Source organism: Coffea eugenioides, chromosome 1, assembly GCF_003713205.1.
Source record: "Coffea eugenioides isolate CCC68of chromosome 1, Ceug_1.0, whole genome shotgun sequence".
Lineage (NCBI taxonomy): Eukaryota > Viridiplantae > Streptophyta > Magnoliopsida > Gentianales > Rubiaceae > Coffea > Coffea eugenioides.
Window position 1 is genome coordinate 42,421,065 of NC_040035.1, and position 19,553 is coordinate 42,440,617.

Consider the following 19,553-nt stretch of genomic DNA (forward strand, 5'->3'; position numbering starts at 1 on the left):
ATAATATAAATATATTATGTATTTGTATAAGTGTATATTATTATAAATGTATAAATTATAAATGAATATTATATAAATGTATAAATTAATCTATTATAAATATATATTAATATTATTTATAAATGTACATTAATATATTAATATATTATAAATATACATTAATATTAATTATAAATATTATAATATTATAAATATGGTGTTTATATAATATTTCAATTTGTAATATTTATTGTATATTTCATTATATAAATATTTATATAATATATAAATATATAATAAAAAATTTTCAATTTGTATAATATACATAATATTGTATATATATATAATATAATACATTATTACATTATTACATATTATGTATATTATATATTATACATAACATTATTATACATTATTATACACAATAATGTACATAATAATGAAAGTACATTAATAATGTATATATTCTAATATAATGTACATAATATATTATGTATAAATATTTATACATTTATGTATACAATATTACATATTATGTATATTATATTATGTATAATATACAATATTATGTATAATATTAATGTATATAAATTTTTATATAATATATAATATATAAATATATAATTTTCAATTTGTATATTTCAATTTATATTAATATAATATATATATATATATATATATATATATACAAATTGAAATATACATAATTGAAATATACAAATTGAAATATACATATTAAATATGTATATTTGGAGTTGTTTTTTATATAATGTTTGGATATGGTAGTTTTTGGAATTGTTTTTGAAATACACATTTACGCATTTGGAATGTGAAAAACAGTTTTTCAAAAACAGAAGCAAAAACAAGGAATCCAAACGGACCTCAATATTTCAAAAACTCAGAAACTACAAAGGACTAAGAACTTTTAAATCATAGGGAGGTAAGTTGAACATTCTCCATACCATAGGGTGTTTTTAGTACTTAATTTGTCTATATGTATGAGGGTAATTGTGACATTTCACTTGCCAACATACTTTTGACGATTCATCAGAATTTCAAAATTTTAAAAAATTATAAGGGGTTAAATTATAGATTTCCAAATGATAGGAAGTTAAGTTGAACATGCATATATCATGGGGGGAATTTTTTTTGTATTTAATCCTATATATTTTCACAACAAGAAATTTTTACTTATTTACCATGTTCGAACATGAGTTTGATTTAGTTCCCTCTCTGTGAGCTTAGTTTAATCAAACTCAAGCTCAATTAAGTCAAATAGAAGTTCAATTACTCATTTATGAAGTCAAGGTCAATATTTCAATACTCAACTTCCTTTGCTTGTACTACCTATTTACTAAGCTATAAACCATCCTTTTACTTTCTTTCATGGTAATTTTTTTATGTGTTTTAGTATAAGTGAGAGGGCTCGAAATTCGAAGCAATTTCGTATTAATAAGTCTACTAACCAGAAATGTATAATTTAAGGTGAATAAAATAACTATGAATTTAACAAGTCAAAAGTACAATACATTCTTGTTTTCTCAATTTGGAAGGCTGTTAGGGCTGAAAAGTACAGTGCTTTTCTTTGGGTGGCTAAAGATAATTAAAGAAGCAAACTATTTAAAGCATGTGTTTTCATGAGCAAAAGGTTGTGGAAAATTGTTTTTGGTGTAAATCGAACAGCCAAAAGAATGTTTAGGTTTGTTATAGTCTATTCTCCAATATATTCTTGCAATTCATGCTATAACACGTATCAATTAATGAAATATAAGATCATCAATTCACTTAAGACTGAAAGAATGCTCCCAGAATTGTTTCTTTGTTGCATCATCTTTAAAAAGAAAAAAAATGTAAAATGTATCCGATTTTGCAAATTGCAAAATAAAATCTTCGCAAGTCGGTCAACTGGTACCTTAGTTCATGAACCTAGGAAACGTACGAGTAGACTATTATTGGCCGCCATCCACTCTTGTCTCCCAAACAGTGACCAAACGTCAACTTCGTAGTCTCGTGATCACTTGACCTCAATCTACTCCCCTGTTCAAGTATGAAAGCATTCTTTAATTTGATTTCTTTATTTGGCAAAAACTGTAATCAATTTGACTTGTTACAGCTAAAAAATCTTCGTAGACTTGTTACAGCTAGGTTTGAGGTTACGTAAGTGGAGATACTTGATGGAGTTGACGACCTAAAAATCACATCAATATATGAGACCTTAATCAAGAAATAGAAGACTCTAACGCTTATGTTTAGTTGCTTCAACAGGCCTTTGATGATAAGAGTGTTTAATAGATATAAAAATTTGTGAGAATTCCCTATTAATTTTGCCTCTATATATATTGTGTTAATTGGCGATATGCACAGGAATTTTAGATAAAAAGGAGTTTAAAAAAAAAAAAAAGATTTTTCAGAAGATTACCATCGATGTGGCGTGGGCATATGGGGTGAATCAGAATGTGCAAAGTCCGGATGATTGCAGGACGGGAGATCAATTCCTCATTTGAAAAGGAAGAGAATTGTCACAGCCTCCAGCTTATGCTATGAAGATACGGACTTTAAATCTTGATTAGTCTAAAGTTGCTGCTTTTTGTTTAGGAATCTATGAGTCTTATTATTGTCCAATTAGGAAGTTATTACACTAGTTAAATGGGAGTCTATTAAGTAGAAGTAATTCCTTTTGTGACAGGAATTATTTCAGGAAGAGGCGTATGAAGTCAAAAAGAGCCGACATACAACATTGTCTTACTTTAGGTAGTTGGCGGCTTTCTATCTTTGTCAACTTGAACCCTCCTTAATCTGTTTGGATAGCTCATTATTTGCAAAACGTTATTTGATTGCTTCGTAAATAAATTTTGCAATAATCTTTTTATTTTTTTCAATCATATTTTCATTTCACATATATTACATAAAAAACAGTGCTACTGTATTTTTTTCAAAAAATTATCCCAAATAGTCTTCTATCCAAACACTACACTTGCGCTTTCTTTCCATGAAGAGCGCGCAGTTAATACTCTCCGTTTCCAGTTGAAGGATAATTGAAGTCAATGGTTCTATAATAATTGTGAAATCTAATCTAATTTAATTGTTGAGTATTTTCATGAATATTTATATATTCCCTACGATATACTCTTGATGATTATTTTATGTGACTAAATAACTCATCACTATTTAATTATCAAAATAATCTATTGCCAACGGAATCGTCAAATTCATAATTGTTTGATTGATTTGATTTCGTGGCAAGTGGCATATTTGGGCATATATCATGAGAATATATAATCTAATTTTAAATGAATCGAACTTGTGAGTTTGTTGATTAGGGTTGTTGATCTCTGTAATTGTTAATGCTGTTGATACATTAAATCATAAGAGTTTGTTTAGAATTGTTTATTAGCAAGCGAAGTAATCAAACAATTAGTAAGGAAGGATAACCGTAATTAATTTATTCATGATGAATATGTGAATTCATCTTTGCGTCATTGATTAATTTCCACTGAGATTTTTCCTTTGACTAGCTAGAAGATTGCTACTAGTATATATTTCAGTTCTATTTTATATTTCATTAATCATTATTATTTACTTTTAATTAGTTTGAGTGATTTAATTTCTCAGTGGTATAATTGAGTGGGGTTGATTACAACTATTGCTATTCCAGGTTTTATGGCATTCAGGGTCGGTCTATATCAAGATTCCCAAATTTCAAGTCTCAAAAGGCCGCTCCGACCACAAGAGAATTTGGATGCTGTTTTATCAAAATGTCACACTCTAGCTAGGCTACGTTCGTTTCACCAGAAAAGTGTTAAAAAAAGGCTCACAACAACGTAGGAGAAACAAATTAACAAGACGAGAAACTTTCGGTTAAGTTGGTCGTTTGTGTTGGAAATTGTTGGCTATTGGAGGCCTTTAATTCTTCATGAGTTAGGCATCATCATTTGTTCTTTTTCTTCTACTCATGACTTGGCATCATTTTCTATTGTCTTTTGGAAGAACGGTGTTCAACCATTCCTATTTCCTGGAAAAATTAAAAATATCCACCAAGAACCAACAAAATTAAATGCTATTGGTTGATATAAATGCTAGAGTTGTCGAGAATTTTGGAGGTCGATTTTATTCTTCTGGATGACTTTCAAGCAAATCGTAACTTTTCTTTAAGGGTTGAGGTTTATACCTGTCTACTATCATAAAGATACAAAAGCGAATGTGTAACGACATAAATTATGTCTTGTCATGAAAAAATTATTACAAATTTTCATATTTAGTTAATTCGTTCTAATTAGAATAAAAGGTTTTGTAATATCGGCTTTTCTAAAATGCCTACGGTTGTTGAATGTAAAAAAGTCACTATCATCTTTTTCTTTAGTAAGAGAATTAATACTGCTTTTCACTTAGCCCAAATGACGACTCAAACCTGTGATCTTTCAATCAATCACAGGTGAAGCATTTTACTAGTTAGTCCGTATTTCGTTGTCATCACTATCGTTTCGTTTTCATCGTTGAATACATGATTTCGTCCATGCATTTTAACTTGCGAATATACTTTGAGGATATATAAATTTCTCCCAACAAACAATCACGTTTTACCTACTTTGTTGAAATAATGTAAATTTACCAGGAATGCTTTTACATCGTGAATACACTTCTTTAACACTTTTAAGTACTGCTAGAGAGGTCTTGTATGTCTAAATTTACTACCACATGTTATATGATATATGCGTCTCATCGATGAGATTTTGGTTAGACGAGTGAGTAAAATTTTTTCGTTTTCTTTCCTGCAAGGGATGCTTCTCTTTCCTTTTATTTTTCTTTGGGTAGAATATTCTTGGGAAAAGAAAAAGCTTTCCTTAATCTAAGGGTTTAGTTTTCCGCCATAGCTGTGTAAAATGAGCTCGTCTTTTTAGTGCTTTAAGGGAGGATGAAGAAGACGGGAAAGGGCAATCCATATCACCAAATCAAAACTCAAGGAAATGAGATTAAGAACTATGACTATTGGGTACATCTAGTTAACTAACTGTCGTATAAATAATAACATAATAGGCATTCAAGATAACAGCATCGTCCATCGGTTTAATCGTCAATAACCAAAATTTCAATCAAATCTAGTGCTCTGTAATACTACAAAACAGATTCTTTTCTTTTTCTTTCTTCCTAAAAGCAAAAAATTATATACATTTGGGTTGTTCTGATTAATATATATTGCTTGATTTTTTTTTTTTTTGTTCTGTTATTATGTATCAGAAAGGAGATGGCCAAACTTAATTACTTTTACCCACAAGAAAGCCACTTTTTGGTGCATCAATTTATCACCTGAAACACTATTCTTTCTTGGTTCTCAGAAGTTGGGAATATTTGGCCCGAATGGCTGGCCAAGTTTCTGAAATCAACATCCCAAATCTAATTGTGGCTTTTTCAGTTGTCTCTTTCATTAGTGTGCCTCGCATGGGAGAAATGTGCTGCCACTTTCCCGTGGAAAAGCTTAGAATGTGCTGTGAGTATCATTACTAACTTTGTCATTATCAAAAAAACACAAATGAAAAAATTTTGGAGCTTCTATGCATTAACAAACAATATTGTAGTCAAACGAACTTTTTGTGTTTGAAAAGGGCGAGAAAATCATTTTAATATGCCCTATCCATGGACATTAGTCTAAAGAGCACACTCACCAAACTTGATACCACTATGATTTTTTTTTTTTTTTTTGATAATGATACCACTATGATTAGGAAACAAAATTTTTTAAAAAAAATGTTATTAGTTATATAACCTAGATCTTGATAATATTTAGATCGTCAATTTTCTTTTTCCTTAAAGAATAATGAACCCTTTTCAGAGATGGGCTTATAAAAGCCATCATAAGCTAGTCTAGTACATATCTAACCAAAAATATTTATTTTGACCCGACCTAATTATTTGACAAGTCTGATAGTTAGTTTTTGACTAATGAAAATACTCTAAATAAGATTATGGACTTTATTAATTTCACATTAAATACAGTCCAAATGAAATTGTGGGACTCTTATTTGTCTAACTGAAAGCATCATATTGATAAATATAAATATTAAAAAAAAAAAAAAACAACTACTTTGACTTGCCAAGCCATATAATTGTTAGTTGGGATCAAGAGCCACAATCTCCCTCCACTCCTCAAAACATTATTATCTGCCAACGTTGTTTCACACAAGGCCACCCGCACAAATTGAAGAACAATGGATTGCACATGTTTGAGGGACGATAGCGAGAGATGGGACTTGGGGACTAATGTCGAAAATGACCAGAATTAATGAAAAGACTCGAATGATTAATCATGACAAGACACCCCAGCCTCAGCCGGATCGTATGGCAGCTGAAATACATATCCGACATGCAAACCAAGACAAACACGTCTGCATGAATTTCACAGGGTAATCCGTATCCCTCCAATTGGTCCCGATGCCGGAGGACCTTTTGACCTTTTGGGGTTGCTATTTCGTCACACAATCGAAGAGGACGACTCAACTCAATAATATTTGTGCTCCACTAGAAAAATGATGGGTCAATTCTGGAGAGGCTTTTTGCTACTCAGGTGTGCAAGTTAATAGAGCCTAATCAATTTTCATTATATAAACCATCACTACAAGAATTTTTACTTGTTTTATCACGTTCAGTGAATTTGATAGATATCATGTCATGGGAGTTTAGTTTGATCAAACTCAAGCTAAATTAAGTCGAATTCAAGTTCAATTACTCATTTATAAATGCTCAAACAAGAAAATGAACTGCACATTTATAAATGATATTCAATGTATCTTGCCACATAGCAGAAAGCGGTCGCACATTTAAGAGTATACTTCTTCTTCTTTTTTTTGTTGACACACTGGTAAGACCCGACTAATCCCCTGCGGCCCGGAAAAGGGCGTCCCAACTCACTCCGACCACGTTAACAGTTAGATTCGAACTCTGGTGAGCATGCCTAAAAAGGAACAACCACACTGGTTGAGCTACCCTGTTGGGGGTTTAAGAGTATACTTGTTCAAATGAAATACAAGTGCCTTAGTACATCCGTAAATACTCCATTTATCCAAAAAGTTTTTAATCTAATGGCTGAAGTTGAAAATCAAAACTTAGAGTTCTTGAGTACAAATCCCCTTTCCTTTTCTCATTTTTTAAATTCCATTGTTTTCTTGTTAGAAAAATAAATTAAAAATATTATCTCGATACAAAAACACACACACAAGAGGCATTTCTTGCATTTACTTTCTAACACTATTTAGTTCTCTCTCTCTCTCTGTATATATGTGTGTGTGTATATATATATAAACACAGTTTCTAGCTTAAGCACAGGAGTGGCCACAGAATTCTTTTTTTTTGGAAAGAATTTGTGGCCAATAAATATACAAAACTTCTCAGTATCAATCCTCTTCGACACCATTGAAAAACAAGCCCAATAAATATGCAAGAATGATTGAGATAGCTGATCTTCATTTCCATTCAAGATTTTATTTGTTAGAACATCAAGAGATTTTTTTTATGATAAAGAAATTACCGCAACATGCTTATGTTATTTGGAAAGGCAAAATTTTTAATCATTTCGGTTCAAGCATGTCGAATTTTGTTATTATTTCTTAGAGGAGTATAGGCAATGTCGTTATTCAACAGAGCGACTCAATGCAATTGACATCTCAGGTACAATCTAAGATGAAAGTATAGTTGGAATAGTTGGAACTTTGAAGTAGAATAGCAAAATTGCGCCTAAATTACTAGGGAATATTCTTGGTGGTGGCGTCCAATTCATGGATCCGTACTGGGCTTTTTTCCCCGCAGACAATCGTCCCAAAAGGAAGTCTGGCCCTGCACGTGGGCTGCACAAGGCACCTCATAAAATTAGGGAGGCCCACAAAGTGTGAAACTCAAGGGACCGAAAAGGGGAAGCCACCGACCGGAATGAATGTTCGGTCAATTCATTTTCCTTACTTTTATGAGTTTGTCTTGAAGTCATTCCAATTGAGTTTAACCTTTTTTTTGGGTAAATAATCCAACTGAGTTAATTGCTGGTAAAATTTTAGAAAAAATTTCTTGAAATAATTAAATTCCTCAACAAACATATGGGATAATTTTAGTAACCTCCCCTAAGATTTATGACAGTCTCATTCCCCTCCCTTGAGGTTTCCAAAATAATCAGAGACCTTCCCTGATAGAATATTGGATTCCACTTCTTACATCTTCGTGGGCGAAAAGACTTAAATACCCGCACAAGTTGCCAAATGTTTTCGGAATTATATGGACAAATTTAACTAAGTTAGTTATAAATACGATTGTAATTTAGATTCCTTTAATTAATATCTAAAATGCCATGAAGAAAATGGCACCAAATTCAGGCGGTACTTGGCATTGATATATGGCCTAGAAAGCTCCAAGTACAACAAGTCATTTCAATTAGTTTCTTTAAACCATTGTTGATATATGGTAGAGAAAGCTTGATACATGGTATAGAAAAGCTCTAAATTCTTACATTTGTTGAACAGCTCTTTAAGCCTCTACCAGTTTAGTTTTTAAGAATTTTGAAATTTTTCAATATTCCTTGACAGTTTATATTGATATAGTTGTTGTTTGTGTATGGTAGATTATATTTAGCTAATTTTCTATTTCTCGACTGATTTGATTTGCTAATCCTCTACAAAATTATGCTTAGTTGATTCTATGTTTCTTGTATGACTTGGATTGCTTCATATAGTAAGATGCCAAATCAGTGTGCTTAGTTCATTTATGTATGCTTTGTAAATGTGTGAGAGGCTACATATATGCTAATTTGCTATTGAAAATTATTACTTGTCATTAACTTGTAACTTCACTAATGCAAGACCATGAGGGCATTTGTGGTGTCAAGTTGTTTCTCTCTCTAGCGTCGAAATTTTTATTTTCATTTTTGAATTGGGTTGGATTTGGGACTGCCTATCTAGTTTTAGGGGAAGTTTCTAATATTTTGGAAACCTCAGGGGAGGGGAGCGAGACCGTTAGAAACTTCAGGGTAGGTTTTTTTGAAATTATCCCAATACCTTTTTCATACATGGGTGGATAATTTCTTTTCGTTCTAACGAGGTTAGACAACGGCACTTGGGTGTTTAGTCCAATCAGTTGAACTGGTTCAGGTCAAGGTCAATCATTGAAATAATTTCATCTTTAAATTTGATATTATCAGAAAACTATTGGGAAAATTATGAAGAAAGAATTTCAATGAATAATAATTAGAAGCAAAAAAAAAAAAAACACACGCACAAAACAACAACAACAACTCTTGTGGTGGAAATTCAGTAGATGGTTAGAGAAAAGACAGAGGCTATATCGAACAAAATTGCTTATGGACAACGTTATGGTGGTTGTTAATTCTTCCACCGTAGAAGAAGCTTTTGGAGGTGGACCAGACATGCATGTTGGAAAATCACAAAAGTATACAGCGCATATCCTTGTGATCGACCAACCTCTTACGTTTGATGCACATTTCTTATCTACTCAATAGACGTAGACCTGATTGATTAGGAAAACAATACAGTCAAAGAAGATAAAAGGGACCGGACCTCATTGAAAAATGACATGAATTGATATGTTTTTTGTATGCTTTTCTACTGACTAACAAGTAACAACCCAAGAACGTAGAAAGATTTGTGGCTGACAAATTTGTGCTGAAACGTGGGTTCCATCTTCTTTTGTCAATTTTACACTTGGACGTTGGAACTGGCTCTTCCGAGGGTTATTTCAATTTCTGACGTCTGATAAAATGATGGAAATTATTATTAATTTCAACCTCTTAAAGAACATGGAAAATTAGGAATATGCGTGTGATTTTACTTGATTGGAGGTTTCGTTTCTCCGTCAAGGAAAGAGGGCTCCATGATGGCTACCAAATTTCCGTCAATGTGAATGTAAAAGATCCGGGGGATGTAATCAACATAAATAGTATAATTCTTATTTCATATTTAGTCTGTTGCATGTCTCAATCTGTAAACGCAAAGAAAATGGAGCATATCTAGATTCTTTCATTTTGTCTTCTTTTTTTTTTTTGGCATATCTAGATTCTTAGGTCCTTTTGTCACATCTCAACCTCAAACTTAACTATGAATCAGTTGAATAGCAAGCAAATCTGACAATGTTGAAACACGCACAGATTTTTTTATTTGTCCGAATTTCAAATCTGTTGGAGTTTCTTGATATAATCTTTATTATTTTCGAATTTTCAATAGGATGCCGGTGATTTTTCAGATTAATTTATTGTACACGTGATATGATCACGTTGGATATATTGTATCTGCCATTAGTAAATATTTTATGAAATGAAAATGTATGCTTTTGCATTATATATTTCGCTATTTTCCGAATTTACTTTAGGCGAAAATCAGCAGCCAACTGGTCTCCAACCAAAGATCCCTTCAAATTTCTATAGTTGCATACGATTGATTGTATAGCAAAATTTGCTGAACAACGAATGCATCACGTTTATTACTACTCCAGAAAACTATTTGCCACTGATATTTCTTGAACATCGCTTGGCAAGTTGGCAACAGCAAGCCGAAAAATCTGCAGTGCTGGTGCACATTCTCTCGTCACTATTCTTTGTTCTCTGCATTCTCTGTTTGTTTTTCTACCATAGGGTCCAGATGGAACATGGATTATAAAGACCTAAACAGTGGGTAACTTGGACCATGCATTCGTATCCTTATTCCTTCCGCAGTAGGCCTACTGTTGCAGTTGGTGAAGAAGGAACTGATTACGTCTGATACAAAAATTCATAGGTGCCCGTGCATGTACACGAAGGATTGTCCATTTTTTGTCAGAATGGCTTCTCTGGACTTGCATATTTTGCCATCTCTGTCAATCCGCATACGGATCATGTTTGTAGTCTTTGTTTACGGATCATATTCTTCAGTGTTACGTAAAACCAAAACTTTGGTGAAGTTGTTTGATGTGAAGAAATGCACGATGTTATGACGATGCATCGAGTTCTATAACACTGACACTGTACATAATCAAAAAAATTGTTTATTTTGAAGAATTGTAGAATGTGATTATGATGGAAGAGTAAGTAATAAATGAATTCTGAATTAAGATGTTCAAACTTAGGCTCCGTTTGATAAAACTGAATCTGAATTCTGAATTCTGAATTTTGAATTTTGAATTTTGAAACAATTAATTTGCTGAATATTAAACACTGAAAACCTGGCGTATGCAGCTACCCTTGTTGGGAGACTCACCCACCATAGGCAGGTGTGCGACCCAGGTCGACCAACGGATTAGTCAGGGCAAAGCCCTGGATACCGTGGCAGGCAACCAAAAAAAAAAAAAAAAACACTGAAAAGAGATATATGAATATCTAAATCTTAATGCTGAACATATTTATACTATTTGATAAACATTTATAACTTAATGCTTAATAAGCTAAATTGTACAATTTTGCCCTTCTATCTTTTAATCTAAAAAGGAAATAGAACCTATGATTTAATTAGTTTAAAATTGTTAGGTATGAAAATGAAAATATTTATTTTTAAATCAAAGTAATATAAAAGAAGAAATATATTATGGAAAAGTCCAAATATATTTTTAAATCAGAGTTTGATAAGAAAAGTCCAAATATAAGCAAAAGGAAGCTGCAATAAACAAGTTTTAAATTCACACCAAATTATATAGAAATTTAATTACTTCAATGGAAAAATGTTGAAGCAAAACAACAAATAATCAATGTCACTTACCTTGGAAATAATGAATTTGAGATCGGTGAGTACGGTAGCAATAAAAAAAATTGGGAGGAAAAAAATAACAAAATTATGAAAGAGTATAAAGATGGAAAAAGATAAGGAGTAGACAGATGTGAGGAGTATGGAGAAATTGTAAAAAAGTCATTAAATAGGGAGAAAATAGAAGTAGAAAGCCATTAGACAGAGAATGGCAGGTTATTTAATTAGATAAAGATTTTGAATAGAGAATATTAGGTTGTTTAATTAGATAAGGATTTTGAATGTAATTAACAAACAAGGATAGATTTGGTAGATAAGATAAAGTAGTTGAAGTAAATCTCTTGATTCTTATCAAATTAAGCATTCAGTTACGATTCTTGTGCTGAAAAAAATATATACAAATTCAGCACCACTTAATAAGTTCAGCAGAAAAATTTCTATTTATCAAACACGCAAAACATCTAAATGTCTGAATGAATTCAGTTTCAGCACTTTTTATATTATCAAACAGACACTTAGTTTACACTATTATATGAGATTTGAGCTCAATTTAGATTCGATAAAACTCATAACTAAACATATAATTATATATAAGGGAAAAATGCACTCTTTATCCCCATTGTTTGGAGTGTTGCATAATTTCATCCATGAAATTTCAGTCAAAACACATTTTATCCTTATAATTTTATAATTTCGACCAATTTCGTCCCTAAAGTTTCATGCAAACACATTTTATCCTCATAGTTTCATAAATTTGACTAATTAAGTATAATTGATGGATTGCCAAACAATTTGAATGGAATATCATCACTTGAATAAAAGCATGCACGTCAGTAAAATACAAAAAACATTGGATCGATAAAAATCTCAAGAATTGATTTTTAATTCACTTTCTTATTTCTTAAAAAAATAAGGAATTTTCAGCCACCATTATTCTCGTCTTAGTCACAAATTGAACAAAAAGATTGAGAGGAAACGAAGTCGTGGAGAAGTATCAACCCCACTATAGCCAATTGGAGAAAATTTTCAAACAATACCATTGCAACAAATTGGAGAAAAATTTTAACGTGAAAGAAAGAATTGTTTAGATTGTCATTTATTTGTAAAATTTTTATTTTGTTGCATCACATATATGTTTTTCAAATTGTCTATCTATCATCCAATCTTTTTTTATCTCACATACATCATATCACAAGTTTTAAAACAAAAATCTCTTATCCGAACACATTCATTATTATTTATGTAATTTAATCAATGATTGAATATTAACAATACAATTATTAATAGGACATGCTAGTCATGTGATAATTTTGGACCCAAATTAGTTAATAATCATTCAATTGTCCTCATCTATTCAAATTTATGAAACTATAAAGATGAACTATGTTTGCATGAAATTTTAGAAATGAAATTGGTCAAAATTACAAAACTACGAGTATGAAATATATTTTGACTGAAACTTTAGGGACTAAATTGTCCAACATCCCAAACTTTGGGAATGAAAAGTGCATTTTTTCCTTATATATAATATATATTTTATAATTATGAATTACTATAAATTTATATATAAATTATTAACATTTTATGTCATAATATGTATAATTATAAATTATGAATATTATTATATCTTTTATATACACGCACACTCATATATCGTCCGACTCTTGATGGGGCTTGTGCTTAGTACATTCCAAACTTTGCTCACATTTAGTTAAGACCTAATATTTAGGTCCAAACTCTATTCGATTCAATTAAAACTAAGGTTCAACGAACTTTTTTTGGGCTAAATGGATTGGGCTCAAACTGGCCAGACTCCATTGACAGCTTATGAATTATGACAACTTTAATTGAGTGTCAAGTGTCACTGCTTTTTTACATTTTTGTGGATTGAGATCGCAACATCAAGCCTTACAATATTTTTTAGGGGTAATTATTATTCTAAAACATGTTGTAGCACAAAAAGGTATAATAAAGAATCCAAAGCCTTTAAGGTTTACTTCGGCTACATTCAAGATTTGGGGTGTGTAAGAATGCTAAAGAGATTTAGTTGTTGATCTGTGAAAAAGAAATTAAGTGCCTCGTACCATAATCTTATGTTGGAGAGCTTAGTGCCTCGCCCAATTGCAATTAGACTATACCATTGCTCATTCTATTGAGTTATGACTTGAGAACTCAAAACAAGTAATTCCCAACAATAATTGCATTGCTTTTAGCAGATTCTACATGATTAACGACTAATAGGGCCAGGTTTCTCCATGACCACATGTTATCTTTCAAATTGAGAGAGATGGTCGATCAATGGCACTGTGCTGCCTTGCCCAAAAGTGGTGTTATCTCACTAGTCTATCAAACTTTCAATTATGTGTTCCATTTTTCAAGCATTGCACGTGGGTGAGGACAGGGAAGAAAACTCCAGCAATGAACAATCAAGCAAAGTTGGTTCAAAGATTTTTTGTAGAGAAAAGAAGCAACCAAAAAGTTTACTAGGATGAAAAGAAAAGTTTCAGCTCAATTTCATCCACAAAAAGATAAAAGGTGCAGTGACGATGTTTACTGTTGGAAACGAGTCATTTCCAGAACAGAAAGACCAAGAAGAATGGCATCAATTCAGGACCCCATTCGTGTGAGAAACACTAGTGTCAGACAATTCAACCATTTGTGTGAAATACAAGGCTTCCTTGAAAAATTGTTTTGTGGGTCTGAGTCCAATAGCAACTTTACCTTTCCATATTTCGGATTGCAGATATTGTCTTGTAAAGTTGAGTCTGACATTCATGGTACAACAGTTAATTTCACACATGCGCCTGTTGTTGAGGTTGACACCTAAAAAGATTTTTCCTTTCGAGTATAAATTGAGGCCTTTCTTGTTAGCCACTTGCTTCATTCGGACTGTTGGCAATGGCTGAATATAATCATTTGGCGGTGGTTAAGTTCAAGGAGGGTGTGGTGGTGGAAGATGTCTTGAAAGGGTTGGAGAAACTTGTTTCTGAGATTGAATCTGTCAAGTCGTTTGTTTGGTAAGTGATCATAACTCTAATTCCTCATTTTTTGTGAATTTTTGTTCTGACCAATATGATAACTGGCATAGCAAACTTGAGATTCCTGGCTAGGACAATACAATGCCATCATTGCAAGTAATTTTTTAACAGGGACAGAAAATTCTTGCAACTTCTGTAAGATGAGAATCTATCTTTTACAGGGGACAAGACATTGAAAGTCAGGAGATGCTTAGACAAGGATTTACTCATGCTTTCTTGATGACATTTGGCTGCAAGGAAGACCTCACTGCTTTCGTTGGCCATCCTAATCATGTTGAGTTCTCATCTACATTTTCTACAGTAATTGAAAAGGTTTTGCTCCTTGATTTCCCTGTTGTTACTGTTAAAGCTCCAGCTTGACCAACAAGATCGCTGCACAATGACAAAAATTATTGTATGACTTTGTAATGTAATATTATACTCTTCCAGCAGTGTGTTTGGGAGGGGATGTTTCAGAATTTCTGCATTTCCTTGAGTTTTGCGTATTTGGGTTATTATGTGTCATATATTGGTGTTGTATTGATTGACAGATCGTCATCCAGCCTTTTATCTTGTATAATATCAGAATGATCTCTTGTGCCTCTCTCAGTTCAAAAAATAATGCTGCATCACACTATTATGACTAATTTTCCAATATGGTAACACTAATACTACTACTATTATGACTAATAATGGTATAATAAAGAACTGCAGAAATATTTGACTTTGTGCCCCGCCTATATAATATCATGACTAATACACTATTATGACTAATAATGGTATAATACAGCACTGCAGAAAGATTTGACTATGTGCCCCCCAAATATATACCTTTTCAGAAGGTCCCAGTTAATGAAATCTGTCTGCCACTTTAAGACCTGCCTCAGCAACTAATAATGCAGGTTATGAAGCCCCTAAAGCTCTGCTTGTTGGGCTGAAATTGAATTATATTATCTAGACAAGGCCTTTATCTAAAGGGACATTCGTCTAATAACAAATCTAGTAAGACGGTGGATTACAAAATCTCAAATTAAAGAAGGCTGTGGTGTAACTAACACATGCTATATCTAAATTGCTGTCAAAATCATAGGAAAGGTTTTTTTCCAACAAGATAATGCAACACAGATAATGGTTAAGTGGTCTCTGTGGAAAAAGGAATGTTTGCAGGATTTAAAGAGTTCACATGCCAAAAAACCAGAAAAAGAAAGGATATTCGGATAAGAATGATTATGTATCCTTTCCTTTTGTTCTTTGTTTCTATCCTTGCTAAATAAATATAGCAAAAGGTAGTAATAAATTATAGGCAGAGCAAAAAATTGATCAAATAAGTATGTTCGGATAAGAATGATTATGTATCCTTTCCTTTTCTTCTTTGTTTCTATCCTCGCTATATAAAAAGGTTCTTGTTGCGGAATCTAGCAAAAGATAATAACAAAGTGTAGGCAGAGCATAAGCTTTGATCAAAAGTTGAAAAGTGGATTCTTTGTTCTGTAACCTCCTTTTAATCTTTTTAGCTTTCTTCATCTTATCAAAACAGCGGTGCTCTTTCTAACGTTTCTCCAGAGTTGAAGCCGGAATTCCAAGCCAATATCAGAAAGGAAATGCAGATTTTGAAGAAAGTCCATCTTCTTCAAGCCCTCCTTTTACTCAAAATTTCCTTTCCCACTTCCGTATCTCAAGAAACAACAATCAGCAATTGTGGAAAGATAAGGATCCAAAGTCCTTTCTTTCTTCATAATTCCACATATTTGTCCCCTTTAAATCACATGCTTCTTTGCAAAGCTCAGAAATTGTACTTCAGAACTTCACTAGGTCTTTTCCAGGTTTCTTCAATTGATTATGAGACTAAACTGCTGACCATTTCACACAGTTCTTGTTCTTCCGCCTCTCACTTCATATCTCCTACAAGTCTATCAGCAGGATTCCCTCATCCCCCTCAGCCTAACTCCTTAGTTCTTTACAACTGCTTAAGCCAAAAGAACTCAGCATCTCCATATATGAGCAATTGCACTAGTTTACCTGCCTTGGGAGGTTCTTGTTCAAAACTTCACCAACAAGAGCTTAGAAAAGGGATCTCTTCTTGTTTTGTGGTTCAGGACGTAAGGAAACTGGATGGGGGCTTTCATCCCAAACAAATGAACTGCACACATTACAGAAGAATGTATAGAAATGCATCAGTGGATGACAATAGCTATGGATTTGAATTGGGGACAAGAATTTCTTTTGATATTCATGTCCCTAACCCATGTGACGAGTGCAAAAAGCCAGATGGAAATTGTGGAGTTGGATTAAGATGTATCTGCCACGCCAGAGAATGCAGTACGCAGCATCCTTTCCTTGACAATTTTCAATTTTTCCCTTCAATTCTTAATCTTATTGCATTGTTCGATTGTTTTCCTGTGGTGGTGCTGCAGAGGATAAGGTGGTTTCACTTGGTGTAGTCTTGAACCCTTTTGGCAGTGTGCTCTTCTCATTTGTTTGCTTCGTTATAATGATGGACCTCTTCAACAGTCCTTGAGGTAGCATTCTATGAAACATGAACCTCTTCTGCTTATAATGTGTGTTTAAATTCTTCTTTTATTGGCTATTTTCATAATCGCTGCAACATTTCCCACACAGGTTGTTTGACGGGATATTTATCACAAACACAAGGCCATTTCATTGAATTGTTGTTTTTTCATAAAAAAATAAGATTAATCTGGGCTACAAAATAATATTTTGGAGGGATTGAATTGGTTTGGGCAATTGCAGCCTCAATTATTAACAACCCTGATTTTCAACTTTCCACCCTTCTGTCCACCCTGTTCAGAACTCTATAATTCCCCTTTGTCGCCTCTGCTCAGAACTTTATTCCTTCTCCATGTGCATGCATCCCAAGTTATATCACTATGCTCTCGACTGATGGATTCCTTCTGTAGTCAGCTACATGGTACTTTTAAGTCACCCATATGGATATGTACAATCCATACTGTAACCGTTGTTCCATTGTCAAAATAATACAGGATTCAAGAGCATTGGATACCTTTTTTACAAATTCTCAAGTGGAACAATCTACCATAAAAACATGGCATGAGTAAATGTAAATATCTAACGTCTCAAATACTAACTACTGAGGATTGAAGAACCACCAAGTGTAAAACCGTGAGTTGATCTGCTCCCAAATTTTCTATATGTAATTCTCCTTTGACAAAGTAATTCAGAAAGAGAGCATGTTTGCATGAGAGGTCCGTAGTTCTAAAAAATTAATTATTCAACTTAATTGTAACTTCAGCTTCTTACTTGAGTCGATTCTAATCTGAATATGGGCCAGGAATAGTTAATAACTTGCGGATGGTTTCTATTTGTGAGTTGGGACATGTTACTCCATCACTGCTGCAAGTTTTTGTTGCAATCGCATAGTATGAGCCATGTAATTTCTTGATTATACAGCACTATCCATAGTTTCTGACTTCTTGATACCGACAGAATTGGTCATTATACAGCCTTGATTGCGGAAGCTCTCAGGTGGTTCTTCATCCAAGGGCTTGAGCACTGCTCCTGATTCAATGTCTTCTTCAGGAGACTTGTATCCTCCTCCTGCATCAGCCTCAGGTGGCCTAGAAAATACATTATATTACAGAAAAAGAAAGAATGTAAAACTGAGTGTAGTCAGAATGGTTATGAGCAGAAAGTGGATTGCTGAGATCATGGAATTCCGTACTCTAGAAATCAAGTGATTTCAGCACCAACTAAAAGGATCTTCAGCTTTCTGTTTGAAGAGAACAACAATTTCCTGGTGCAATTTGCTTGTGAATAATGTTGTGTACTATAAAATATATGGTAGTATGAGAGGGCAAGGAAAACTGGAAGTGCTTGTACTTAATTTTGTTTCACTGAAGAAAAATTGCAGAAAGAGTGTATACATATATATATATATCATGACTACCAAAGCAACAAAATACCAAGAAAAGGATTAGAAAGTGAATGAAGTTTGGAACTGAAAATAATCAAGAAACAAAACACGCTATTGTTTACTAGTATCCGAAGCCTATTTATAAGTAGACAAGAAATGGTTTGGACGCTCCCCTCATAAATTGAGGTGGTCTTAATAGACAATAAAGTGTCAAATACGTCGATTTCTATCGACTTTTTTCTTTTGTTAAAGTAGCAAGGCAACATGTACAAATTGCTCATCGACAAGTTAGTGTTAACTTAGACGACTTGTACTGAATTATGTGCAATTTGAAATGGAAAATTATGATTTTGTCTTTTTTTTTTTTGGAAAAAGAAAAAAAGGAAGAAGAGCCAGACAGTGGTAGCCAAGACCTTTTTGGATCCGTGCAGAATTTTAAAAAATAAAAACAGTACTATTTTTTCTACAAATCCAACAAATAAAAATTGTCCCCCCACCCCGCTTTAACTTTTTCATTTTGCTTTTCGTGAAAGTTCATTCTACTCAAATTTTATATACTACGATTTAGATTCGTTAATATATACGACTAGTAAATACGGAAAAGATTTACCCTTTTTCAAGAGTTGGAAATTACTACTTTGCTATGCTAAAATATCGAATCTAACGGGGGATGGATGGGCTTGAGGTGATGGGGTTCGACGATAACTCCATTTTGGATCTAACATAGGTTATGAACTTATGATGATGGGTGTTGGAAACACCTTGTATTGTGCATGCGAATACTCTTCATCCAGTTGAATTGGGCCAGAACCCATGCTGGGCGTAGCAATAAGGAAATTCCTTGACCTGTTTACCCAAATCATAGTTTGTAGAAACTCCTATTATACTCGTTTATTAAATCTAAGCATAATTCCAAAAAATTTTGATATTGCATACAATTTTCAAGCACCCTAAATAACATTTGTA

The 19,553-nt window shown here is 32.8% G+C and overlaps 2 protein-coding genes across 2 annotated transcripts; both read left to right on the top strand.

The window, feature by feature from the left end:
* The first annotated feature begins 14,428 nt into the window (after window positions 1-14,428).
* Window positions 14,429-15,297, top strand: LOC113777408 (stress-response A/B barrel domain-containing protein At5g22580). The gene is made up of 2 exons (XM_027322467.1): window positions 14,429-14,695; window positions 14,878-15,297. The coding sequence occupies exons 1-2, from the start codon at window positions 14,577-14,579 to the stop codon at window positions 15,074-15,076; spliced, it is 318 nt and encodes a 105-aa protein (XP_027178268.1). The 5' UTR covers window positions 14,429-14,576; the 3' UTR covers window positions 15,077-15,297.
* A 771-nt stretch (window positions 15,298-16,068) lies between these two features.
* On the top strand, window positions 16,069-18,586 carry LOC113777416. The gene is made up of 3 exons (XM_027322481.1): window positions 16,069-17,014; window positions 17,110-17,214; window positions 18,161-18,586. Exons 1-2 carry the CDS (start codon window positions 16,297-16,299, stop codon window positions 17,211-17,213), a joined length of 822 nt encoding a protein of 273 aa, XP_027178282.1. The 5' UTR covers window positions 16,069-16,296; the 3' UTR covers window position 17,214; window positions 18,161-18,586.
* Window positions 18,587-19,553: the final 967 nt, after the last annotated feature.